Here is a 27,928-nt window from a genome sequence, read left to right on the forward strand (position 1 = left end):
AAGATCAGTTATTATGATCACATTCATCATTTATAAAAATCAGTAATACAAATTTGTCCTGGAAAATAGCTGAATACTTATTTATCTATTTACTTATTTATTTAAAATGTTTATTTTTGAGAGAGAGGGAGAGACAGAGAGACAGAGAGAGAGAGTGAACACATGAGCAGGGGAGGGGCAGGGAGAGGGAGACAGAGAATCCCAAGCAGGCTCCACACTGTCAGCACAGAGCCCGACTTGGTGCTCAACTGTGAGATCGTGACTTGAACAGGAATTGGATGCTTAACTGACTGAGCCACCCAGGCACCCCCGCTGAGTATTTGAAGTAGGTCTCTCCTGCATCCTGAAATCTTGTTACTGTAATTACCCAAATCAATTCAACATCTACTGAGAAAGAGTGCAGATTGTTCAAGGATGAGAGGGAGCCATTCCTAATTCCCTAAGAATGGCAGTCTAGGTGGTGGTGGAGTTGGGGCCAGGGGCCCCAGAGGCTGGCAGAAGAGCTGGCTCTGGGCGTCAAACAGGCGTGACACTCCCCCCAGGTTGCTGCGTCTTTCAATTAGCGTAATACTTTCGAGAGTCATCCACGTTGCTTTATCAGTAGCTATCCAACTAGCATTCCATTATATGGATATACCACCATATGTTAAACTGTTTGCCAGTTGATGGGGATTTGAATAGAGCTTCTATGAGCATTAAGAGCATAAGTCTTTGTGGACATATGCTTTCCTTTCTGTTGGATAAATACCTAAGAATGGGATTGCTGAGTGAAATGGTAAATGGATGCTTATCTTTTTAAAATTCTGCCAAGTGTATGCCATACCATTTTTTGCACTCCCATTGGCTATGTATGGAAGCCCCCATTGTTCCACACTCTTGTCAACACTTGGTGTGGTCGATTTATTTAACTTTATTTATTTATTTATTTATTTATTTATTTATTTTAGTTTTAGCCATTCTGGTAGCTATGTAGTGGTATTTCATTGTGGTTTTAATTTGTATTTCCCTAGTGACTATTGATGTTGAACATATTTATCAAATGTGTACATATATTATATACAGCCTTATCAGATATATGCTTTACACATATTTTATTGCAATCTGTGCTTTATCTTTTCATTTTTCTTACCACTATCGTTTGAAGAGCAGGGTTTAAAATTTTTGATGAAGCCTAATTTATCAATTTTTGCTTTGATGATGCATGATTTTTGTGTTCTGGCTAAATATCTTTACTTAATCCAAAGCTGTAAAAGCTTTACTCTTTGTTTTTCTTTCAGAAGCTTTACAATTTTCTTGCATTTAGTACTAGGATCCATTTCAAGTTCATTTTTGTGTGTGGTCTGCAGTAAAGGTCAAAGCTCATTTCATGAATATGGAGGTCCGATTATACCAGCACAACTTATTAACCATAGATGTGTGGACCCATAGCTGGACTCTTACTCTGTTGCACTAATCTATCTCTACTTGTGTGTCTATACTCTGTGTGTGTCCAGGACCACATTGTCTATTTTTGTAGCATTATGTTAAGCTCGCAAAGTTGAAAAACAACTTTGTTTTTTTTTTTGAAATTGTTTTTCCTAGATCCTTTGCATGTCTATATAAATTTTATAATCAGTTTGTGAATTCCTATACAAAAGCCTATCAGGATTTTGATTGAGATTACTTGAACCTATATAGGTATTCATTTTGATAAATTAGATGAATACCATTGCTAACTGCCACTGATTTTTGAAACAAGCTTTGGCATTTCAGTAAACTGGTCAATTTTCAACTAGGCTGAGGGTTGAGGAGCCTATGAGTCTCACCGTCTCTTCCGATCCTAGGATGCAGTGAGATGAGGCATCGCTGTGGTGATAGAAACACCACCCTGGAATGTACCCAAGGCTCCAGGGACCACCATTTTGTCCTGAGAGGAAAGCCAGCCTCCTCCTTCAGGGGAACTGTGTGTCTGCGATGGTGAGGTACAACCTCACAACTCAGGCCCAAGACCAGCTGTTTTAGGCATTTCCAAACAGCCACCCTTCCCTTGTTTGTCCAGAGCAAAGTTCGTGTGGTTTTGGAAAAGTAGTCTTACTCAGAGCCCAAGAACACCACAGGCCCCAGGAAGAGAGTATTCTGGGAAGGGGTTGAGGAGAGGCGCTGAGAAAGCCAGGGCGGAGGCACAATCTTCTGGAAGCATTGCCACCACGAGTGGGAGGTCTTCCAAATGGAATATCCAGATCTGAGGCCACGATTGCCGCACAGCTCCCCTGGGGCGCACCCTCAGAAAGCTGCAGTTCGGCGGCAGAATTGTTGCCTGTTCTTTATACTGTGAATTGTTAGCAGCTTCTAAATAGACCATTCATTTTTTCTTTTAGCACAGAAGGGTCTCACAACTCCAACTACCACCACAGGCTTGAGTATTTCAAGTCAAAACATTCCCCGAACCACAGCCCTCGGGTGAGAAGCAAGGCTGGCCAAGAGTTTGGAGTAAAAACAACCCCCCACCAGCCTGGAAATCATTGGGTACACAAGAGGCTGGGGCACCTTGCTCGCACGGGCTGGGAGCCTGAGCATTTAACCAGAATTAATCTGATAAAGCTACCTTCTCTACCTGCCTCCACTTCCCCTCTGCCCCAGGAAAGAAACCCATTCCAGGACCTGGATCCCAGGGGGAGTGGGGTGTGGGGCACAGAGTGGGACAGCCTAGGGCACCTGGAGAACCTGAGCCATTCCCTCCTTAATTATGGAAAAAAATAAAAGAGGCTTTTGTAACCACCGCCCCCCCCCCTCCCCCGAACCCCCGCGGCTGGGTTTGAATCAGTGAGCTGCGGATCAGTGCCAAGCCTCAGCTCAGAGCTTACTAGGTCCGCTGAACAACTCCGGGAACAGCAGTGCGGTGGCAGCTGCAGGGAAGCCAGCCCCAGTCAACCCGGCGAAGCCGGGATCCCAGCAGTTTTGGCTCCTGGGGCCTTGGCCGCAGCCCAGCTGGTAAAGGAGATCCAGGAGGTCCTAGTGGACCCTCGCAGTGTGGCGGTTGCTTTGTGGGAAAGGGTGGCTTTATCAAGTGCTTTGAAATCTAGGTCTCAGACACCAAGAAGGTATTTGCAGGCAAGATCTTGCCGAAGTTGCTGCTGCTGAAGCCACTCCAGAAGGAGAAGACGCCCACAGATATTGGCATTCACCACAGCCTCGTCCACCAACACGTCATGGGCTCCGTGGCTTTTTTGACTACAACAACTTGTGTTGGAGCTCTGCTGTTGGAGATCTCGGGGGAGGAAAGCACCGAGCGAGCCTGTGGCCCGCTACTACCTGTGGCAGATGGTCCCTGGCTGCCACCACCTGTACCGAAACTGGGTTAATCACTGGGACCTCAAGCTGGGCTAACTCCTACTCAGTGAGGATCTGGGGGCGAAAATAGGGGATTCTCACTGGCAACCAAAGCCGAGTATGACAGGGATAGAAGGAAAACCCTGCGGTGCTGAGCCAGAGGGCACAGTTTGGAAATGGACACGTGGTCTATTGGATGAGTCGTGTATACCTTGTCAGCGGGCAAACCACCTTTTGAGACTCTTGCCTCACAGAGACCTCACAAGAATGAATACACTATTCCCACGCACATCGACCCCATGGCCACCTCCCTTGTTCACAAGATGCTTTGGACAGATCCCACTGCCCGTCAGGCCACTCAAGAGCTGCTCCATGATGACTTTTTTTTTTTTTTTAATGTTTATTTAGTTTGGAGAGAGAGAGACAGAGAGAGAGAGAGAGAAGGGGAGGGGCAGAGAGAGAGGGAGACACAGAATCCAAAGCAGGCTCCAGGCTCTGAGCTGTCAGCACAGAGCCTGACATGGGGCTCAAACTCACAAACCTGGAGATCATGACCTGAGCCGAAGTCGGATGCTTAACCAACTGAGCCACCCAGGCGCCCCTCCATGCCTACTTCTTTACTTCCTGCTATATCCCCACCCTTGTCCACACCTGCCTCCCCATTCCACTGAGGTTTTCAGTGGTTCCCAGCAGCCTGGACCTGAGCAACGGGAAGCCTCTCATAATCCTCAGGGAAGGCGATGAAAACCCCAAGCCCCACCCCCCCGGGAAAGAGGGACTCGTGGTCCGGGGTACCTGTGAGGTGGTAGTCTGCCACCCTGGTGACACGTGTGAACAGCACGACGGCCGAGTGGTTACAAGCCAGGCCGCTGGGTCAGATGCCCTGATCCTGGCACTAGCACTTCCTTGCTGTGTGACCTTGAGCAAGTCACTCAATCTCTCTGAGGCACAGTTTTCCTCGCTGTAAAGTGAAGAATCAGCAGTTACTTTATAGGGGTTGTTGGGAGGAGTTGGTGAGGAACATTTTGTCACTGGTCAATGAGTGGCAGTGACAATTCGAAGGTGGAACACTGGGATCCAAATGACAGCTTTTATGCCCCACTTCCCTGGAATGATGCCAACTCTGCCGGTGTTTGAGAGACTCGGTTTCTACCAGGAAGCCCATCTCACCTGGGACTTGAGGGTGGGAACTCAGTGCTGACCACAGCCAGGTTTTAATGTAGGAAGAGGCTTCATTTTATGCTGGGGTCCTCCTACTTATTGCGATGACCCCATCTATTTGCTTATGTATCAGAAGATCCTCAAGCTTTTTCCTTCCAATTGTGTGTCTGTGGTGGAGAGAGGAGAGGCGGGGAGAGGGGAGGTGTTTGAGGCCACCTCTGTGACCCCTGGCAGGAGCCAGAGGGGGCCTGGGGCACCAGAATACCACTGCATCAGCAGAGGCACCAATACCGGACAGATTATCCCAAGGATAAAAGAGGATTTAGGGTGACTTGATTTAAAGCTTCCCTTTCTCCTTTTTTGGGCAAAGTCCTGGTAGTTGGGTGGGACTGAAAACAGACAAGGCCTTGTTAGGGACTTGAACTTGGGTGTGTACAACGACAGAGTTTCAGAAAGGGATTTCTCCTTCATATGCCCCTCCGGTCATGTGCCATCCAACCCGATCTTTAAGTGTAAAACTCCATTTGTTTTCCAGTGTGATTGTCTCCTGGGGGCTCCAGCCTTGGTTTGCAGCCGATGAGAAACATTCAGGGGGGCCATGAGCTGACAACACAAGACTGTGGGGAACCGGCCAGCGTCCCTCTCAGCGTCCTCACCACACGGCTGGGCCCCTGGGGGGCAGGGTGATGGTGGATCTGCCTCTACAACCACTTTTCACTGGCTCTTCTCTGTGTTGGTGGTATTCACGGCTGCCAGTCCCTGGTAGGGACAGCAGAGCATGAGAACCTAGCGTCGGGTCAATTACCAAGTGTCCAGCATACCAATGACCAGAACCGTGTGAACAATTGGGGCAAGTGTTTGAAATTCCAGCCGTGAGCCCGGCTGCTCCATGTGGGGACAGGCATATGTCTTGGGTAACATCCCAGCTGGCAGTTTCCAAATTCTCCAGGAATTCAACCCCTGCAGCCCCCAGCTATAATAATGATAACAAGCCCCACCTCCTGCCCCACTAAAGGCACAGGGCATATAAATGCTGCTTTTCTGTTTATTCCGCTCAGGGGCTCCACGGAGAGGGCAGCACCCTTGCCTTCAGTCCCCTGAGACCAGGGACTCCTCCTGCACACAAAGGCTTTCCTCCGGGCAGGGATCAGTTTTCCCTGAAGTTTGTCCATTTGGGGGGGAAGGGGTTCGTTTCCCGGATGCTGTGTTCCAGACTGAATACACCTCCCACAATGAGGGGCGTCCCGAAGGCTAAGTGAGGGGCAGCAGCTCAGGGTCCGGGTAAAGCAGGGGCTGGCTGAGGCTGCTGCTTGAGATTAGCCACGAAGGGTAAACTTCCTGCCCGGGAGGGCCGAGCGGCCAGTGGAGGCGGAAGCTTTCCCATCGGGGTGTCTTCATGAAATTCTCTTTCTTTGGAACAATTGAGCAAAATCGTGCCTGGAAACCAGATGGAACCTGGAGGCCTTTCCCTCGCTTGAGTGCTTCATCGTCCAGGCGTTGACTCATTCTCTTGTCCCATATCAACAAGAGGGACGCCCTTTCTGTGTCATTGGGGAGTCCCCACCCATTCTCCCACTTGCCTTGCTCATTCTCCCCATCCAGAATGATCGCAGAGCTTTTTTTTTTCTCCCCGAGTGCTCACAGCCTTGGAGTGTGTGTGTACAAACCGGCCCGCTACTGTTGTTTAACTCCTAAAGGGCAGGGTTTATTTTGTTCAGTTTTGTTTGCTGGTGCCCAGTTCAGTGGCATGCTGTGTAGACACATGGTTCTGGAATCCTCCCTGTACCTCACAGTTGCCTGGGGAGATATTTAAAAATGCTCAGCCCCACTCCCAGAAACCCTGATTTAACCGACCTGAGGTCAGGTGGTGATGGGCTGAAAAGCTCCCCTGGGGTGATTCCAGCGTGCAGCCATTGTTGAGATGTCCCCAGAGTAGAATATCAATAAAAACTAGCCTGAGAATGACCCAGTCAGACAGCTTTGCCCAAGTAGCACTTTCTCTTTTATTTATTATTTTTTGAGGGAGGGCTGGATTCTCAACCCCTATCACATCTTGCATGTGTTCACTGTTCGTGACATTTATTTGAGCCATAAAACTCTCGGGGAACCAAGTTCTGGAAGGCTACTGGCAGGCATTTGTCCTGTGATGTTTGGAACTGCACTGAATATCTCCCTATGTCTTATGAAATTCCTGCCTCCGACACACAGGATTCTCTCACCTGTCCTCTGGGTTCATTCCATGCCTATCAAACCTCTTCCTCAATGTTTTCTAGACTGCAGGCCACACCTTCTGAGACTTGGTGGCAAGTGGTCGTGGGCTATTCTGAGGGGCTATGTGAGAAGTCCCAGGTGGGCCACACAGTCCCGGAGGGAGACCCATGTGGACAGGGTATTTTGTGCCAAACTGGAACACGCCCAAGGCCAGATAGAGTCTCACCCACGGCAAACGTGAGAGAAGTGGAATCAAAAAGTGAGGGTTGAGCCATTGCCAGGAGCTGAGGGGCTTCAAGGGAAGGCACAGTCCGGATCCGCCATCTATATGGGAGGGCTGGAGCGAAGACCATAGAAATGTGAGATGAAGAACACATTTGTCGTGCTACCAGAGCTCCTGGGGAAGGGAGATCCGCTCCCTGTCATACCTTGAATGCTCTCACTCATGTCTGACTGCAGCCTGAGTATAACCTGCTGCAGATGGTCACTGGGCTGAGGTGGCTCCTGGATCACTCATGTGTCCCTTTAAACATGATGAAATGTTCCAAGTACACAGAAGAGTCTTTAGAGAATACCGTCCAAATAACACGGATACCCTATCTCCCCAAGCTTGCTTCAGCCATTTTTTTGTTAAGTAGACTCCATGCCAAGGCAGGGCTTAAATAAACTCATGACCCCAAGTTGAAGACCTGAACTGAGATCATGAGTTGGACCCTCAAACAACTGAGCCACCCAGGTGCCCCATCTTCAGCCAATTTTTAAAACGTTGTTAACCCTCCTCAGCACCATTTCCTTCCCTCTCTTCATACTCTGTTGCAATTGGTCTTTGTCTCTCCCATGCATGGTACTGTACATTTCAGTATCCACACGTAATATACGACATGGTTTTGCAAGCTTTCCAAGTTTGGAAAGCTTGCGTGTCATCATATGGTATCCTCTGAATGTTTTTCATTCACTGTTTTTGAGGCTTATCCATGTTGATACAAGATTGACTGCATTACTATTTATTTATCCTTTCTCTTTTTGATGGCCATTTAAGACTGTGTCTAATTCTTTTCGTTAGAAATAATGCTAAACATGATGTGGAATGTCTACTCCGGTACAAGTGTACTTGTGCACAGGTGTTCCACTCTCTCCCTGAATGCCCTTCTCCATGACCATTGCAGCTTTCAGACCCACTGCCCACCCACACTGGGCTCTGCTATGGGCTCAGCCTTTCTCAGCACTGGCGATTTGGCTCTCAGAGAGAGCCACTTGGCCTGGTCGCTGGGCACTTGGTGACCTCGTCTGACACCAGAACTCTCCATGGCTCAAGTCTCAGGGCTTGCACCCCAAACCCTACCACCATCTGGCCCATCCTGTAAGGGAGAGTTCTTTTTGTCAAGAAAGACTGGTGTATCTTGGAGCCATGAGGCAGGCTCTCATGCAAGTGGTCCATTTTAGATGGACCTCAAAGGAAGTTCAGTTTACGGTGATAGGGAAAAATGAAGAGTTGAGGAGAGAGCAGGAAGCAGAAGAGAATAAACACGACAGGGTAGCGTAGGGGCGAAGACCCGGCAAAGAGCGAACAGCCCTGTGGAAGCTGGTTCTGCTGGGGAGCAGGCAGCTGCATTTGAAATGCAAGGTGAGTGGAAGGAGTTAAAGCTTCATGTCTACCTCCCGATGACTCTGTGTGAGCATTCTGGCAAGAAGTGGTGGATGGGCATTGTCAGTGGCAGGGTGACGGTGGCGGGGAGAACCCTGGGAGAAGCACCCGTCCCCCACAGCCATCCCCTGGACCAGCCCCGAGCTTCAGGATTGCTCACTCCTAGCCTTGTGGTCTGCCGCCTTATTTTCCTCCAGCCCACTGAGAGTTAAGGCTCCGGGAAGCCGGGCCTTCTTCCGGGAAGTTAAGGCTTCCGGGAAGCCGTGGCTCACAGGCCACTTCTCACCCCTCTGGCCTCCATCTGAGAGAACTTGGACAGCCACACGTGGGGTTCAGCCCAGCAATTACCAGGGACCTGGAAGCTGACGTTGCTACCGAAGGCTTGGAGAGTGGACACCAAGGGGCAGTCTAGAGTCCTGTCAGCTGGACTCCTCTTCGACTTGAGGTTCAAGAGAAGCTCCCAAAGCCCCACTCTGGGGCACAGGAGAGAGGAGACCAGCACATGTGTGGGGAGGGGTGGAGCAGGGTTGGGGTTAGGGTGCTCTTTAAGCTTGGCAGGCCTTGTGATTTCCTTTTTTTCTTTAAATTTTTTTTAATATTTATTATTTATTTTTGAAAGAGAGAGAGAGACAAAGCACAAGTGGGGTGGGGTCAGAGAGAGAGGGAGACACAGAATTTGAAGCAGGTTCCAGGCTCTGAGCTGTCAGCACAGAGCCCAAGGCAGGGCTCTAACTCATGAACCATGAGATCATGACCTGAGCTGAAGTCAGACACTTAACCGATTGAGCCACCCAGGTGCCCCTTGGCCTTGTGATTTCAAATGAACTTCCGCAGGAAGAAACAGGCTTGTTGTGTTTGAAAGAATTTACCCTGAGCAGAATCTTGGGCTTTTGCCTTGTTTGACAGCCCATAACACTCGCCTGTAAATCTGAACTTCCAGCTCTACTGCTTGCAGGAAAAAACCTGGGAATAGTTATCAACTCCTTCTCCTTGGCAGGCTGTCATCCTCCCACGCACCACCTCCACCCCAACTCGCACCTCCACACCATTAGGCAATCACAAGGCAAATATTCCCAAGGGCAAGGGTGGAGGGCAGAAGGCTGGCTGGGCTGGCTGATGGACCAGCATCAGACGTGAACAGGCTGATGCATCAGGGAGGACAGAGCCAAGGGCAAGTGCTTTTGACTTCATGCTTAGAGGCTGTGTGTATGTGTGTGTGTGTGTGTGTGTATTTCTCTTTGGTAGAGCCTGAAAGGCCAGTGTAGTTGAGAGAATCGATTTTTTTGAGCCTCCCATACGTGACAGGTACTCACTGCGTTGGAGGCGGGCAGGAGAGAGACTGTAAGGTACCTGCCTCATTTTTCGTGCTGCTTCTCCTGCATTTGACTTTGAAGAGGGCCATTCTGTAAGTCCTCATGTCCCTGCCCCCCTATTTGGGAGACCCCAGTGCCTGGCATACACTGTGCAATGAACACACATGGGCTGGCTGAGTGCCTTCATGAAGCAGGTGGTTGTTCATTGAATGTTTACTATGGGATCTCCTCAGATCAAACCTATGAGAAAAGTGTCATTTTTTACTGATGAGGTGCATTAGGCTCAGGAAGGTTAAGTGACTTGTCCAACGTCTTGCAGCTAGAAAGTCATGTGTGTGTGCATGTATGTGTGTACTGGGGAGAGTGAGTGGAGATATACAAGAGATTTAAAAGGCTCATGGCATGATTTTTGATTATTGCTCATTCTTGCACCTTCATCAAACCCGTGAATTTGTGCATTTGTAGAAGCTGACGGGATTGAGTGGGCTGTCCCTGGAAACTGGGGGCAATGAAGACAAAGTTGGGGGCTTTCCCAGTGGGTCCTGGATGCAGTACATATCTGCAAAATCAGAACTTGAAAGAATGGATAGGAGAAGCCCTGTGTACCGAGAATAGGGAAGAAGAGAGACGCAGGGAGGGACAACAGGGACAAGATCTGTGACATTTAAATGGCCCCCTCCTAGAGATCCAGGAAAGAAGAAAGGCACAAAAAAAGAACAAAGCCAGGTCAACTGTTAAAAATTATTTAATAGAAAGTCCAATGTCAAAATGTAACAATAAACAAAAATACACATGTATAAATATGTATATATAATTAGACCTGTACACTTTCTCAGACCCTTTTCAAAATGGAACAGAATCATCATTACATCTTGGTGGTCAAATCAACAATAATATTCGAGCGATGTGGCTGCTGAAGCAGTTGGAGGGTTCAAAGAATTCCAATCATGAGAGAGCCGGGGATGTCGCCAAACGTCCTCTTCTGGAGACCCAGAGAGGGAAGATGAGCAATCCCACGACTCTGGACAGTGTACCTGATCTTTTCTTAGCACCTGTAGCCACAACTGTCTGGGGATAGCTTTCCGGTCGGGCAGGTTTTTAATTCTTTAAATTATGTTGTGTGAAGAGTTTGCTTGCCCTGTCTCCCAGGTCAGAAGCTCCTGGGGATTTTATCTTAAGACCTTCTTATTCCGCAGGCCAAGCGCCAGCACGGTGGTTTGGGATGGACGCCATCAAGGTGTGCAGCTTTGCTCTTAAAACAGTAGTGTCCAAAGTGGGTGTGCACATCCCAGGGGGTACTTGAGGTCCCCCTCAGGTGTTCAGAGAGAAAATACCAGAACCTCTGTTTATGATATTTTTTATCTTATTCTTTTAAGATTTCTATGTTGTATACTTTTTATAATGTGTCTAATATATTAGTACAGGAGTATTATGAATATGCGCTTTAAATAAATTTCTAAACATACAGAGGAGGTGCTTCTCACAGAGTTTTTGCTGATAGGCATGTGCGGTGGAGATAACGGGCACCCACTGCTTTACAGAGTTCATGTGCATGCAGAGAGCTGGGGAGCCTGCCCAGCTGGGCTCCCGTGCCCGCCCGAGGAAGCTTTGCAGGTGCTCAGAAAGGCGATGCCCCAAGTCACCTCTCAGACACAACTGAGAGCTGATGCCTCCTGATCCTGCCACTATTATCTCCCGTGAATGTAAGGCCCTTCTCCCAAATAAAACACAATACGCGGAACAAATACACAGCCACTGACAACCAGCAAGGAGGCATTTGGATCTTTTCCCGGGGACAGTGAGGGAACTAGACCAGAGCTGACAATGGGGAGAGGATGCCCTAAGGCAAACCTCGCCATATCCCATGACCACCCTCTACTGCCACCGAGGGGACCCTCCAGGACCTTGATTTTAAGGTAGGCGAGTGTGAGGCCAAAGGTTCTTCAATTTCCGACGTCATGATAACCGCGGGCCAAATTCTAATCGAAACAGGCCAGGCCTGTGGGACATTTGAGTGGGAACCACAAGACACCGAATTAGAAATTCCTCAGCAAGGAGCCAGAGGAGCATCTGGGAAAAGGGTGGGTGTTTGAGCTCAAATCTTTCCAAGGTTCAGAAGGCTGGTGTTGCTGTAGAATATGCCAAGGCTGCACCCAGGGGGCAGGTGTGGGGGTTTTGCAAGAGGTCAGTCCCCAGGAATATTCAGAACCCTTTGGGGTCCCCGAGCAGAAGACCAAACCGTACCTTCGGCCCCTAATTCCTCCAGCCTCTTGGGGAAACCAGCACTTGTTCGAGCCTTTTCTTAAGTTTCTAGAAACCGTGCTGCCTCATAGCTAGTATTTTGATTCATCGAATTCTTTCTCTTCTCTTTCTAAAATTTCTAATTATTTGTGGGGATGGGGGAGGGCAGAACCCAATGCTCTGAACTCCGATTGGGTTCTCTGGAAAACCGAGAAGGCACTGTGAATTGTCTCCACAGAGAGACTGCTTCTCCCCAAGCCTCCCTGCCTCATGACCGGAAGGTGCAGAGCTCTGAACTCTGGTGGCTCCTCGGTCCCCGTGAGGTCCATGGCAGCTGTCTAGGCCTGCAGGTATTTTCCATGTGCATACATTCCATTTGTGCTTTTTTTTTTTTTTTTTTTTTTAATATCCCCTTTCTTTGGCAGGATTCAGGTAGGTACTCCGGACAGAGCAAAGGCTTGGCCACAGGGCGTGACCTAACTCGGTGAAAGGCTGCCCGAGCGCAGCAGCCTTTGGGTAGAATGAATGAAGGGGTGACACTAGGCCAGCCAGCCCTCTGCTGCTTCCCATGTGTTCAGCTTAGGGCACACCCTCATCACAGGGTCTAGGCCAGCCTCCTCCCAAGAGGTATTCTTAACCTTCGTGGCTCCACGGACAGGTCAGGATGGCCAGGCAGTGTGCCCTGTATGCCTCTAAGCAAGATCTAGCCCAGGTTAAAGCCCTTGAATGCAAACAGCTTTTGGCGGGAGGACAAGGTGCTGGGGTGGGGTGGGGGCAGAGGCAGAGGACACCTGGGAACGAATCATCTCAGCGAGCAACTGTGAGCTTTCACAGCAAGAGGGCCGAGCCTGGCCCTGGTGCTGCCCACACTTACCTCTCTGGGTGACCTCAGCAGTGACCTCTGACTCGGAGGGCAGAGCATGGCCTATAGCTCTTCTTTAACCCCCCACCCCAGGTCCACTGTGAAGCCTCTGAGGTCCTCTGGGACCGGCCAGCTGACTGCTTGTCCTCACCCTCTTTCCTCGACTCCTCAGCTCCCAGCTTCAGCGACTTTACCCCGACAGCCTACGCTGTCTCTCCTTTGGGCTGAGACCCACGCTGTTCCCTCAGCGTAGAAGGCCCTTTGCAACGTGCTCCCTCAGTCCTCTAACAAACTTGAGCTTTGATGTCACCTCTTTCGGGGAGCCCCTGATTCTCCAAGCCGGTCGGCTCTTACTCTGAGGTGCTCCCGCAGCACCCAGTACTGATCCCACAGTGTCTTCCCAACTAATGGCAGGCTCCTTGAGGGCAGGAGCTATGTTTGGTTCAACTGGGTATTGCTGGCAATTAGCTCAGTGCCTGGAGTATACTGTGCGCTCTATAAACACTGAATGCATGAGTCCTCAACACTGGAGAAGGCAATGCTAAACATGCTACATCTGGGACAACCTGGAGGAAGGGCCCCAAATCCTACAGGAAGGGGCTCCAGCACTGCTGTTGCAGCATCCTAGTGGAACTGCCGAAATGCCAGTCAAGGTCACACTGGATGAACAGGAGAGCGTGTAGGAAACGCTGTAGATGCAAATGGCTGGACGAGGCACATACCCTGAGGGATGAATCCTTTATGCACCACGGATAGGGAAAGGAGGCCAGCCACGATATCCAGGCTAGAAGCCCAGGTAAGTCAAACATGTCAGCGGCAGGGCAGCCTGGTCCAGAGGGGGCACAGGGTGAGGTGACCAGCAGACCTCTATCCTCCTGTTTCAGTCTAACTCAAACTTTCACGAGAGGGATCACCAGCGTTTCCTGTTTTGTCATTACTAGAGTTACACCAATACTTTCCTAGATGTCATCTTAGAGATTACAAAAAGCAAAATACAGCTTTTCCTTGAAGTATTTCAATGATAAAGTAGTTATATTTTCTTTCTCTATGCATCTTTGTGCATGTGCATGTGAGCGTGTGTGTGTGTGTGTGTTAAGAAAATAGATCCAAATTTAGAGTCCTAATAAGGCAGCTGCCTGATTCTGTTCCAGGGAAATAGATATGAATTTTTAAAAATAAATTTGCATCTTGTTTTGAATGGAAAAGCTGGCTTGAAATCTATTGTGAAGCTTCTCTTCCCTCGCTCACTTGACTGTCAAGAAAGAACAGTCCCTGAAGGTCTGGACGGAAATGCCCAAAACACAGGGGCTGTTCGATCACCTCTGGGTCTAGGCCAAGTGGTCCCTAAGGTGCCAGAGCTATTTTCAATCCTAGGGACCCTAAGGCAGTTCTGGCTGAGTTTATGGAGTTCTTTTTACTGCCTCTAAGTCTTACTCAATCAAGTTCAAAGCCTTGGACTAAAAATAACTCCTAGAAAGGGAAAAACAGAGAATTCTGGGTAGAGGCGGAAGACAGTATTAGAATGAGGCCTTTGGTTTAGGAATGAATCTTGCTGAATTAAAGCCATTTCTCTGGCTTACAAGAGAGAAGAGCCATTTCCCACGTTATCTTGAAGGAATTTGACAGCTGCCGGGTTTGAAGGAGGTGAGATCTTGGGGATAGTTTTCACAGGAAAACTGAACTTAGCACCCCCTCTACACAAGGAAATTCTTTTGATTCTTTCAACCCAAGTGAGGGTAGGAGTGGGTCCCCTCTAGGCAGCACCTTTAACAGTTGCCATGGAGACGTGAGTCATCTTCTATCGAGGATGTGCCTTTAGAAGCAAGGAAAGGAACTCTGGGGAATTCTTGGGCTCTTCTGACCTTGGACAAGTTATTTAAATGACTATTCAAGTCACTACATGACTATCCAAAACATTAACGTCTTGAGAGAGATTCACATCTAGTTTCAGTGCTTATACTAGCCTGGAAAATACAGACCCCGGTTCAAACATCAAAAAGAGACATCAAGACCTAGCCCACAAGAAAGGATTGTAAGTCAATGGTCGAGGCCTTTCCTCTACCTTTGGAGCTCAGATTCTCCCACACTTCTCTGCAAGGTTAAGGCTTTTCACCTTAAAATGGTGCAGCCTGTGATGAAATAAGCCTGGGGAGCCAGGGAAGGAAATCAAGCATTCAAAGGCCTGTTCTGGCCGCATCTGGTGTTTAACTGCAGAAGTCCCAGGTTCCTTTTCCAGATGCTGTCAGGATTCCAAGAAGAGAGACCTGTGCTTAAATTCCCAAAGCCTTTTTCTTGTGGACCCTACACTCCTGTTAGCCAGTGGCCTCTCCTGTTTGTGGGCAGCTCATCAGATACGGGAAGGCCAAAGAAAACATTCCCCATGGCAAAGCTAGCTGGTGACGAGCCAAAGAGAGAGTCTGGAAGGTAGATACCCTCAAAGGGTTGTTTTCACAGTGTTGCAAAGGGCATAGTAATAATAAAAAATTCGGAAAATACTTGAATGACATCTTTCCTTCTTTCAACATGGGCATTTATGTTGGATAGATGCATTCTGTACTAACGATACACTACTTAGAACACGAGGGGAACAGATTCGCTTCACAGGATTATGGTGAGGATTATACGAGACAATTATACAATGCCTAGCACAGTATCTGGCACAGAGTTGAGTATAATTAATAAATATTAGTTCCTTTTCCTCTTTCCCCAAGATTAGGATTAGACCCCAGATAAGGTACAAGAGTCTCCTGAAAGACGTGGTATAGATAGTCTTCAGGTTTGTCACAAACGTAAATATATTCACCCACCATCTTCATCTTCTGCTGTAGCCTTTTGACCCTTTCCCAGAGACACACATAAAGGTGACTGAAGGACATATTTTCCCCTTGGAAAAACAGGTCCATTCATTGGCAAAAGGCAACCCATACAACTCATTCACAAAATTCCAAAGGTTTATTGCAAGGACAGTTGCCGCGGCGTGAAAGCCGACAGCCTTATCCAGCTTCGCACCAGCGCGTGGGGGTCTAGCAGTCCACACGTGACTTCCAGAAGCCAATGTTCCTGCTTCCTGCCACCTTTTCATCATGCCTCTAAATATATATTCCCTTTCCTCGACCCGGTCTTCTTTTCCTTCTGGCGTTTCAAGCAACTTAACAAAAAGCTTTATTTCTGAGAGGTACAAAGAAATAAAGCTCTGAAAATGCCTTCCAGGGGCAGAAGCATGGAAGGCAGATTTTATGTAAAATTATACAGTGCAATCTAATACGCCTTTTTTTTTTTTTTTTAATTTGGGAGTTGGGAGGAGGGAGGCTGCCTTAGACACCAATTGTTTTGCCTTTCACATAGAACATACTAGAGTCCCGGAGTCCAAGATTCAGAGTCAGTATTTTCTTGGATTAAGAATTTGATCATTTTTCTTCCTAGGAAACCAACATATTTAACGGAGTTTCTTTTCTAAGGCCAGTAGAGATGGAGCGCTCTTAAAATCCTTGCCTAATGTCTGAGCAGAATTTGTAATCAATATGCTGGCCTGCATCACAGGCTCTGAGGTAAAATTCACGAGAGGTATAATTTCTGCTTTTAGCGGGCTTATGGGAGAGTCTGGCCCTCAGAGGAAGAAAGTCTTGATGAGGTTGGGAGGAGGACAGAGGCGCAACTCAAAGCAGGATGGCATCAAATGGGGCCAGGAAGGGGGCGCCACCATCCCTGGGCTGCTCCTGGGGGCTCTGAGGTCACAGGCGGGTCACTTCGGACTCTGGGGGCGCCCCTGACTTGCGGCAGCGCCAGTGCAGAGCCCAGACGACCTGAGGCTACTCCTCCACCAGCTCATCTCATCTCTTATTCGAGTCAGAGACGCCCCGTCTCAGACCAGGAGCTCTGCAGAGGGGGAGAGACCTGTCTCCCAGAGGGCCTGTGGGTGGCCACCGAGGGCTGACCTAGTTTCCTCGGCTCTGGACTTTGTACTGTTCTTTGTCCCTAAATAGACCATAACACGGCTCTATGCTCCAGCCTGGGGCTAGCAGGCATTGCTGAGGTAAAAGCTTCTTTTGAGGTTCTCTGCCAGTAACAAATGCGTATTCAGTTATGACAGCAAGGACTCCAGAATCTTGAATCTCCGCCAACCAAAAGAAAGCAGCGCATATACTGCTGAACTTTTACAACTCCACAACTTAGAACACATAAAGCGTGTGTAATCCAGCTGTAAATCTTGTTGGCAGTCGGCCCCACCCACTGGCCGCCAGGCAGCTGGATTTTGAATTGCATCCGGCACTTGGCCATGCTATCGACTCTCTCTGCTAAAAGCTTCTCAGTCCATTTCTCATCCTTCCTTTTTCTACCTCCATCCACCAGGCCACTCCCCTCCCTCCCTCCCTCCTTCCATCTCCCGGAGTCCTCAGCCAGCTGAAGCACTAGTTTCTGGATGATTCTTTTCATTGTATCTGAGACAATCTGCTTAATGTTCAGATACACTTGGGTGGGGGGGGGGGGGGAGGAGGGGAAAGGCAAAATATTTTTGCATTAGACCCTTTCAGAAGGCATAAAAAAAAATAAAGTACAAACACAAATCACTTGACAATTTTATGATTAAAGCCAACGATGGAAAACAGACAAGCTTTGTGTGCTGCTAACATAGTCAAGCATCTCATGCCAACCCACTCAACCACCCCATTTCTCAGATCTATTTCTAGACACACCAATGTGTATGCAGATTTCATCCGCAGATGAAATCACGTCTGCACATCAAAGAGTTAAACCCAGGAGACAGAACTCCAGGTGAAGAGGCCCTGGTTCATGGGAACAGGCTTCTAGTTTAATGAAACACTCAGAAGTCAAATTCCCAGGACACACTTAGTTCCGTGTACATGTGTCTGATGTCAAATGTTAAAAATGACTGGAAAAAAAAACGATACGAGCATGTTTTATCTTTGGGTAGAAGGCGGTGATTTTCTGGGAAGACACTCTCTGAGACACCAAACAGAGGAGTCACAGGGAAGATGCTTCGTGTCAGCATCATTGTTGCCTGGTAAGAACAGGAAATCATCTAACAGTAGGCCAAGTCCCGAATGGACAGGTTTCAGGTGGGGCTCAGCAGCTCATTTACGGTGGAGGAAAACTATTTTAGTCACTTGGCCAAAACCGTACAAAGGGAGGGAACTTAGAACCCTAGGCGACTTGACTCTCTCTGCATTTTTCTGCTTGAAGCAGGATAAAAAGCCTTAAATTTTGGCTGCATCTCTATTTATGTAACAACCACAGCTGCTCCCCAAAATAGCTGCTGTCGGCTGAAAGCATTAAGGGCTTTTGTTGCTAACATTTGAGTCCATTTTCTGTAGCACTTGACTGAGTTTCCTCTCCCTCACTGTTGTGCCCCTCGGTCTAAACGGAGATAAGGACTCGCACCATTAGCACATGGATGGATTGTAAAGTCAAGGCTCATCTCCTCAGCAAGTGCAAATTCAGCTTCTGATTCTGTTCCGTGGCAGGTGCTGCTTGGCTACCCAGGACAAATAACTACCCACCTTGGGAGGGTGGCAGTGCGGCTGATAAACCCCACGAGAGAGATACACCCAGTGCTCCTTCTGTGTTTCTGTGGGACAAACCCAAACCTAGCATAGCATTTAATAGGGTGCCCTTCCCTGACAGTAACAAAGAGAACCCTCATCAAAGCTATCAAACGCGTTAAAAAAATACAAAAGTTATTTTCTCCTTTTTGATTGCTATTTACTTGTGACAACATTTGTTAAAAATATTACTTCTGTCTTCGAGAAGAGATCATTCTCTTCATATAATATGGAAAAATAAACTCTACCAAACCCACAGTCAACATTCCCCCACCACTGCCCTGGGGCTTTGGCTTCTGCATCTCCAAATATCATCACCAGTGTCAACGTGCTACATTTCCAGTAGGCAGACGCTTTGCACTGTCCTAGCCAGTGCTGCAGGTAAGAGGAGGAGGAAGTGGCAAGGTTCATGGAACATTCTGAAGGGAGAGAGTGAGGACGGAGGATGGCTTATTTGCTAACGAAATGAAAGGTAACAGGGTGGTTTCAGGCCCTCCTAAAAAGTCGAGGGGTGTCCCCTCATCTCTTCTGACCACTGACAGCCTGCTAATGGGTGGTGGGTGACGGATGGGAGGGCAGGGAGCCACGAAGGTCAATTATCAGTGTCACTGCAAAGGAGGGCTCATCTTCTGCGCCCGGGATCATCGTGAAACACTGAACTGGATGAATGGGAGAAGACAAGGATACATAAAAACAGTAAAATGTTTATTTTCTTAGAAAAAAAAGTGGGGAAGAGGGATTCAAAATGATTGTGATCACACTTCCGTCTGCATCTGAGCAAAGCCAGTGTTGCAAGCTTAATCCTTGATTAAGATCCCTAGTCAATGACACCTGCTGCTCACTCCCACGTCACTCCGGGAGTCACGTCACAACATGCTTTTAATGGATAAGAGCTTCTCTACTTCTTCTTAGCAGAGAAACAAAGCTTGCCATAGCAACCATCCCATCTCCAAAGCGCAACACTGCCAGTGAGAAGCAAGGCTCTGGACCGCTCGGGAGAGACAGGGAGGGAGGGAGGAGAGAGGGAAGGAGACGCTTGTCTTAGAAGCGGAACAGTTCTACAACAGGAGTTTGATATCTGAGTTCACCACTACCTCATCTTATAGAAAATAGGTTGGAGAGCATCTGTAAAACCAACAGTATCTTTAAGGTGAAATTGCAGAATTTTGCTGCATACCTGGACACAAGAGAAGTGAAAAGTTGCAACAAGTTTTAACTAGCAGCAACAAAGAAAGTTCGAGAACGGTTTTCTGTTTGTTTGTGTTTGTTTTTAGCAATATTCCTTTGCAAGTTCATTAAGAAACACTGTAATTTAATGGGGCATACGATATGGAACGATCTTCGTTTGCTATAGTGCTGTTCGTTGAAGAGAACCGACCTTTGCAAAGATTTCAACTGGGGTGTAACTTATTTACACAGTAGTAGCTCCTGGTTTGAGTGGTCGAATTGGTGCTATGTGATATCCTCTTCTTCCGAACAGTAATCTCGACCCTTGAGGGGAAAAGAGAAGAATAGCGTGTGAGTGAGAAATTCAAAGCAGAGTCCGAGACAAGTTACTCACCAGCAATTTTCTCTCAACAAGTCTGTCCCCTTGGAACAGAACTCAGGTTTTATCAGTGGCTACTGGGCACAAGGTAGAGAAGGTGCAAATGCTTGTTGGCGGATTTATAAATGAACTATGCCTCGAGGCATGGAAGTTTTACCAAGTCCCAAATAAGCCCTTACTTTATATTGGTAAGAACTTATGTTAGGCACATACAAGACTCAGTCTTTCACCAAGAAATTACCAAATGGACGAACCATTCAGGAGACCAAGTTCTCACGAATAAGAGAAACTGAAATAAACAATGAACAAGCCACTTTTGTCTGGGGCTGGGGCTGCACATATTCTATGGTTACATCTCCATGCCTGGAATTTAGAATTTTACAGAAGGGGATGGTATAATCCAGGGATGTCGTAGTTTTAACCCACTCCCAATTAAAACAGGGGTTAAATCCCTGCCCCGCCCCCCCCGCCCCGCCAAAGATCCACTGAACTATGTATAATAGATCTGGGACTATGCTTGGTATGTGTAGGATGCACAAGAAAGCAAAAATGCTTTTGATTCATTTGCTACCAAAACAGGTTACTTGAGGACTTGAGGACTACATACAGTCGTTACTTTTGAATATTTTCCTCCTCTCTCTAGTGGGTTATACACTCTATGAAGGCATGGTTAGGACTGGGATTTAGGCTCCACATCTGCCCCAGCTGGGTTGTCCTGGTCAGAGCATTCAGCTTCTCGGTCTGTAACCCCTCGAGACGGCACAGGAACAAAAGTACCTGCCCACCATGAGATCACAATATCATAGATAAGGGCTTTGTAAAAGGTCATGTATTAATAGTATTTGTATTCTTCAACCTTTTTCTTTCTGAATACACACTATGCATTTAAATTCTGAGGGGATACATTCCTTTAAAAACAGATTTCTCTACTTAACTGGAACATATTCCTGAAAGTATCTAAAACAAAGAAAAAAACAATTTTGCATGAAACTATTTTGCAAACGTATTACAGGATTCTTTGTCATAATATCTGGATGCTGCAAATATTTCACATTGTCCTAATGGGTGAGCATCATCATAACGAATGACTGTACCATCTGACAGGGCAGTAATCCTGGCTCTGTGACTAGCTCTGGTGTCTTGACGGAGTCGCCTCTCTGCGTCTCAGTTTCCCCATCTGTACAGTGAAGACAACTATCCCTACTTCACATGGTTGCTGAAGATTAAACAAGTTAAGAGTAGTACAGTGATGGAATCGTGTCTGGCACATAATTGTAGTTATTATGTGTGTGTGTGTGCGTGCACACATGTGCACATGTGTTTGATAAATAACAAAATGCTGCCACACAGTGAAATCTTCGGGGCCTGCGAGGCATGGGAGGTTGCCAGCTCCCACGTTAAACGACCCCAGATTGCTCGTTCTCTTTGAATGTGATTCACGATGTTTGGTTTCCTCCTCCATCAGACTGCCAACTCTCACCCCTGCTACCTGCAGAGCGTCTGAGCCCCATGTCACCACCACGCTTATTTTAGAAGTGGCATGAAATGTCTCCTGGGCAAAGAAACTGGGTAACCGATCTTCCTGAGAAGAGAGGCATGCACTCAGCCGTCATCGCCCATCAACAGCCTCCCCGGTGACACTGCACAAGCAGATACCATCCCTCGCCGGGACCCCGACCACTTAGGAGACACTCTGAACCACGTGTTGGGGAGCTAGGAAGGAGAACCCCTTGGGCCTGATGGCTGGGAGTTTACTCTCCAAAGTGGGAAACAGGACACATCCAGACGTACCAGCACAGTGCTAGAAACATATCAGGTGATGCTCTCTACAGATCCTCAACTCGTTCGGCTCAGGGAGGGTATTTGGAAATGGACACTGTTGTTTAGCTGGAGGGGAGAGGCAGGGCTCATGCAGTTTTCATCAGGAAAGGAAAGAGGACATTTCCAGTGTATATACGGACGTACACACTGTTGTGTGACAACAGGCAAATTGCCGGGCTTTGGTTTCCTGGGGACAATCATGGTCTCTGTCTCAGGGTTGTGATCAGGATTAAATGGGAAAAACACAGTGCCTGGCAGATAGTCAATAAAGATTAGCTGCTGCTGCTATCATTGCAATCATTGTTATTACAAATCCCGATTGTGGTCAGTCTCCTGGCAGGGGAGTGGGGACCTCCTTCCTTGTGGTCATAAACTGTGATCTGATGGGTGTCCCTTCCTCCCACCTCAGCCTCGTACCGCAGGGAGGCCAGAACCTCGTGACCTTGGATACACTTCTGTGGCAGACCCTAAGTCCTTTCCTTTCTTATATCTAAAAGAGGCCTCAATCAAGGCAAAGCCCCAGCCAGCCAATGTGGTGTGCAGAAGGCACTTCATCCACAAGACAGAACTTGCATGCAATGACAGACAGAGAGCCACACGTATGTGAACGGATGTCCTCACTGACACAGCAGTGTCTCCAACTCTGTAAATGAGTTACAGGGTTAACACAGCAGAAGGAGCCTTTTAGACCCTCCAAGTTTACTGTTACCATAAGGGAGCGCCTCCTTTCGAGGGACAAAACTATATCAACCGTCTGTGTGAACCCAAGACTGCAGTGATCACTTCCTGAGCATTTTCTTCTCTGAAATTATAACCACTATGAGGAGGAGGAGGAGAAGGTGGAGGAAAATGGCAACAGTTGTTTTGCTGACATTATTTCCTGACAAATGACACCTGCCAGGTGGGAGAAGCGCCATGTTACCTGCGGGGGGGAACCTCAGAGGAGCCCAAGACCACAGACCACAGGGCTCATCCTCGTCCTTTTTGTTAGAATTGTAGTGAGTTGACAACTAACTTCAAATTCTAATCAGTTCCACTTTTGTTATTGTCACCTGCCAGCAGCTCTGAGAACCAAATATTTCATGGACAGAAAACTTGGAAATCAAAGGCATGGAGAGTAAGAGCTCCCGGAGGGCCGGCATCATTCTAGAAGGGGAACCTGAGAACGGTTCCTGGCACATCCCACCCCCATGCGGGCAGACCTTCTGTAACATGACTGCACATCTCATTTAAATTTATAAAGAACTGTGCTAAAAAGAGAACCTGAAAACCTTCAGCTGTCAGAAGGCAGAAGTGGGAGTGAGCTGGGTTTAGAAGAATCACGGCAATTCTCCTGACCAAGGAGGCCCTTCTCCTTATGCGGCTACAGAAAGGGATGTCTGTAAAGACTGCTTTCCGCAGTCAGAATTGGGGCCTCGAGACACAATTTCCACCCTTGTGCAAAGGACCCGTTGAAAGCTACGGGGAACAAGATCCCTGGGAGGAGGCTGCAAAGTCCCAACGATGCTGACAAGGAAAGCTGTTTGAAGAACCACAGAAGCATCTTGGTGCAGACTCAAAAATCTTCAGGAGCTCTTGCCTCTGGAGATTTCTCCCACTGTGCCCCTACTCTGTATGGGCTTTCTGTGTCCTCTTCAGCTGCATTATTTCCTTGGAACTTCAAGAAGTTTATGTCAACACAGAGCATACATTTCCAAGGTTCCAGGGTATGGATTCTTTGTTGGTTGAAATGTCCGGGCTAAGAGTTGGGGATGTGAAGGAAAAGAGAAGGGAAAGCCATTATCCTAATTTTAAATTCTGCTAGTTTAAAGAGGGGCAGCCCAAAGAGTGAGTTCGGACCAAGGAATTGTTCCTCCAAAGTACCTTGGTCCTGAAGTTTAACTAGACAAGTGGTCAAGGGCTGGCCGTCCAGTTTCAGGTTGATTTTATCATGGAAGTCTCTAGTACATTCTGTAGACCTGTGTGCTTTCAGCCTAATACACGCACCTCAAGCACCTAACAATCAGCCACGAACAGAGGATTTTCCCAGCGGGGTAGATGACAACTGGATGGATGTTACTGAGAGGACGCAGCAAGTCTCAGCTTCCCCATCTGTAAAATGGGGAAAGTGATCTAACATGCAGTGTTGCTGAGGGAATCAGAAAACACATAAGGTGCTCAGCAAAGCTTGGCCCACGGGAGGTTATTTAATACATTAGCGCTCTTTTGATGATATTGAAAAATGAGTTCAACAGACGCAGCAGTGAATAAACTGTCTAGGTGAGAAACTGGGCCCATAGCTGAAGGAGTCATTTACACCTAGGTCCTCAAACAAGCCAGGCATGTGGGTGCTAGCCCCTCCCCCTCAATCCCAGCTTCCCACCCCCCCCCCCCCCGCCATCAGCCCTCACCACACCCATCACTTCTCAGTTTCTGGATCTCTGCTCAAATGCCACCTCACTGTCTTCCCTGAACACCCCACCCTGTACGCAATAGCCCTTCTACCTCGGCTTCATTTTTATTTATATCATTTATCATTTCCTGGCATTATTCATATATTAGTTCCTTTCTCTATTGGCTGTCTTCTTTCTTGAACAGAAGCATCAAGTGGGCAGAAAGCGTTTTACGCAGTGCTGTATCTCCAGGGCTTTCGACCAGCGTCGGCAACGTGTTAGCTGCTCAGTGAATTGTGCCGCATTCCAGACAGGGAGCCTTCGCTTTGGGGATAGTTTTCCAAGCTGCCCATGAAACTGTTCAACAGCTGAACCCAAGCTCTGCCTGTTTGCAATTCCCAAAGGATGGCTTAATCCAGGCCTTTGGAACCAGAGGATAGGCCTTTCCAGACCGACAGCACGCCTTGGTCCCTTGTCTGCGAATCACATGGCTCCGTCTAGATCTTCCCCCTTTTGTATGGGCGCCACTTCCCCCATACTCTTATTAAAATGGACGCATCCAAAAAATCCCCAGCACAGAATAAGATACCCCAGATGTACAGCACAAGATACGTAAGAATCAAGTATCTGACAAGGGGGATCACCAGAAGTGACAGACTCCAAGAGAACTGATGTGCTGAATCTTAACCATAATGTAACAGACCATCAAACTGAACTTCTGTTAAAGTTCTGGAGAGGGAAACAGCTCTCATAGAAAGAGGGAAGTAACTCATACAAAGCAATCGAAAAAGATCACAAGAAAATAAAACCAGGAACACATCTGATCATGTGGAAACAGACTTCTGCATGTCAAAAAATAACACAATGAAAAGGCACATTTCATAATGGGAAAAATACCTGTAGCATACAGTGTGTAAATAAGTTATAGGAGAAGCTCCTACCAATAATAGTAAAAAAAGGACAGTAAGAGGATATCAGTAAGAAGGATGGGTACACACTGGAAACTCATTCAGAATGGAATAAGACAAGTGAACACATAAATAGAAAAGTGGCCTGCTTCAGTCATCAAAAAATACAAATCCAATCATTTGACGGTATTGGAAAACAGTGATGCCCAATTCTTGAGAGTCCACAATGAAACGGAAATCCCAGGTTGCTGGCAGGAATGTAAAATGGTATGGTGGCTTCAAAAGGCAACTTGGTAATGTGTACTATGAGTCCAAAAAATGTTCATACCCCTTATTATAGCAATCATTGAAATCAATATCAAAGATAAACCCCCAAATATATGTTATTTATTTATTTATTTATTTATTAAAAATTTTTTTAATGTTTATTCATTTTTGAGAGAGACAAAGACAGAATGCGAGTGGGTTAGGGGCAGGGAGAGAGGGAGACACAGAATCCGAAGCAGGCTCCAGGCTCTGTCAGCACAGAGCCCAACGGGGGCCCCGGCTTGAACCCACAAACTGTGAGATCATGATCTGAGCCAAAGTCGGTGGCTTAACCGACTGAGCCACCTAGGCGCCCCTCCCAAATATATGTTTTTTAAAAAAATATATGCATTGTTGCCCTGGGGCTGGAGGTGGGAAAGAGGATTGACTATAAGCAGGCAGGGGGACCTTCCTGAGGTGATAGAAATGTTCTAGAACTGGAGGTTGGTGGTGGTTGCATAATTTGGTAAATTTACTATAAATGATTGCATTGTACATAGAAAATGAGTAAGTTTTATGGTATGTAAATTACAGCTTCATAAAGTTCTTAGGAGTGTATGTATAAATATTTTCATTGCAGCATTTTTACTAGGTGTGAAAAAACCCGCAAATATCCCAAGAAAAAAAATGGTTACCAAGGTACGGCCCATGAACACTCTGCCACCAAACACACGAACGAAACAACAGGACCAATCACCCACCGCGTCTCACACAGGCAGGTCTTTCTTGTGCACCACTGTACTTTCACACACATTGTTCCCTTCTCTCAGACCGCCTTCCCCAGCTGTCTGCATGCAGCCACTCAGTCTTTACCATGTTGTTTCAACCTTGTATCTACAAGTGACATTTTCCCCAGGGCTCAGGGAGAATGGGTCTCTTCCCCTCTCAGTCGTCCTTCTATCCCACCACCAGGCTTTAGGGTGATTTTAACCCAAATGTTTGCCTCCCTTACTGCAGGCAGCAGGGTGGGTCTCTTATTCACCCTTGTCTTTTTGGTACTTAATGGAATCCTTGTGTGGCCCACATCACAATGGTTATGAACACTTAGGCGTTTGGAGGGAGGCCGTGCTGTGTGTGTGTAGGCTGTTAAATGATGTTTTCAGGAAGTGTCTTGGGACTTTAATAAGTGAAGGAAATTGTCAACATTTTGTGAATCCCACAAGAAAAAGCAGTCCTCTTTAACAACACAGCTGAGGGGCACCTGGGTGGCTCAGTTTGTTTAGCGTCCGACTGCAGCTCAGGTTGCGATCTCCTGGTTTGTGAGTTCAAGCCCCATGTTGGGCTCTGTGCTGACAGCTCAGAGCCTGGAGTCTGCTTTGGATCCTGTGTCTCCCTCTCTCTCTCTGTCCCTCTCCTGCTCCCACTCTCTCTCTCTCTCTCTCAAAAATAAATAAACATTAAAAAATTAAAAGAGAAACAACACAGCTGACAAAGAGTAAGGTTTGAACACAAGTATCAGCAGAGACTGGGGCACAGTCTGGTTCTAAGAACAGCCTGGAACCTAGCAGAGGGCAGCAGGAATGCATGGAGGGGGAACAAAGGCTGATATCAGAATCTCACTGTTCACTACTCATCATTCTTATTTATATAAATAATACCTATGTATAAACCACAGAAGGATCATGTCCGGTCCTCGCTCTTTTTTTGGACAAAGCAAATGTACTTTTATATTTGGATTAAAAAATGTGCATCTGGACAGTTCAATTACAAGTGCCAATAGGAACACCAGCTCTCCTTTTTAAAAAAAAATTAATTCCAGTATAGTTAACATACAGTGTTAGTTTCAGGTGGTTTGGCAATTCTATCCATTACTCAGGGCTCATCATGGTAAGTGTATTCTTACTCCCTTTCACCCATCTCCCTATCTACCTCCCCTCTGGTAACCATCTGTTTGTTCTCCATAATTAACAGTCTATTTTTTGGTTTGTCTCTTTTTTTTCCCCTTTGTTCTTTTGTTTTGTTTCTTAAATTCCACATATGAGTGAAATCATATGGTATTTGTCTTTATCTGACTTATTTCACCTAGCATTGTACTCTAGCTCCATCCATGTTGTTGCAAATGGCAAGATTTCATTCTTTTTATGGCTGAACAATATTCCAGTGTGTGTGTGTGTGTGTGTGTGTGTGTGTGTGTGTGTGTGCTCCACATATTCTTTATCCATTCATCTATCCATGGACACTTATGTTGCTTCCCTATCTTGGCTACGGTAAATAATGCTACAATAAACACAGGGATGTGTTTATCTGTTTGAATTAATATTTTTGTATTCTTTGGGTAAATACCCAGTAGTGCTATTACTGGATCGTAGGTAGTTATATTTTCCGCAGTGGCTGCACCAGTTTGCATTCCCAGTCTGGTTCTCTTTTTATAATATTTAGTCAGGAGTCGTAAACTCAGTCTTTGCTGTTGTCATGAAGTTCTGATTAGGAAACTTCACAGGGGCCAGGTAACTAAATACCTTAGTGAAGATTCTCATGTTTGTAGAAAGCAAGCATTAAGCTTGGTAAGAAAGGCCCATTATAGAGATTTGTTTTAAGGAGGTTTATTTCTGTCTGGAACTGTGAGTTACACTTGCCATAAAGCAGGCTCTTGTTTGCTGACTGACTGATTGACTGACTGAGTCTCCTCTCCTTGATCTCTCTGGATGACACCAGGAACCTCTGTTAGTTTC

General features: G+C 47.1%; 1 protein-coding gene and 1 pseudogene across 1 annotated transcript in view; one reads left to right on the plus strand and one right to left on the minus strand.

The window, feature by feature from the left end:
* Positions 1-2,772: 2,772 nt before the first annotated feature.
* Positions 2,773-12,970, plus strand: LOC109495414 (annotated as a pseudogene).
* Positions 12,971-18,987: 6,017 nt separating this feature from the next.
* CF1H1orf21 (chromosome F1 C1orf21 homolog) overlaps positions 18,988-27,928 on the minus strand; it is a 146,191-nt gene continuing 137,250 nt past the window's right edge. Inside the window, exon 5 of the mRNA XM_003999255.6 lies at positions 18,988-19,794. Coding sequence (XP_003999304.1) covers positions 19,756-19,794 — 39 coding nt within the window. The 3' untranslated portion in view covers positions 18,988-19,755. The remainder of the gene's footprint in view (positions 19,795-27,928) is intronic.

This window comes from Felis catus, chromosome F1 (assembly GCF_018350175.1).
Source record: "Felis catus isolate Fca126 chromosome F1, F.catus_Fca126_mat1.0, whole genome shotgun sequence".
NCBI classification, from domain to species: Eukaryota; Metazoa; Chordata; class Mammalia; order Carnivora; family Felidae; genus Felis; species Felis catus.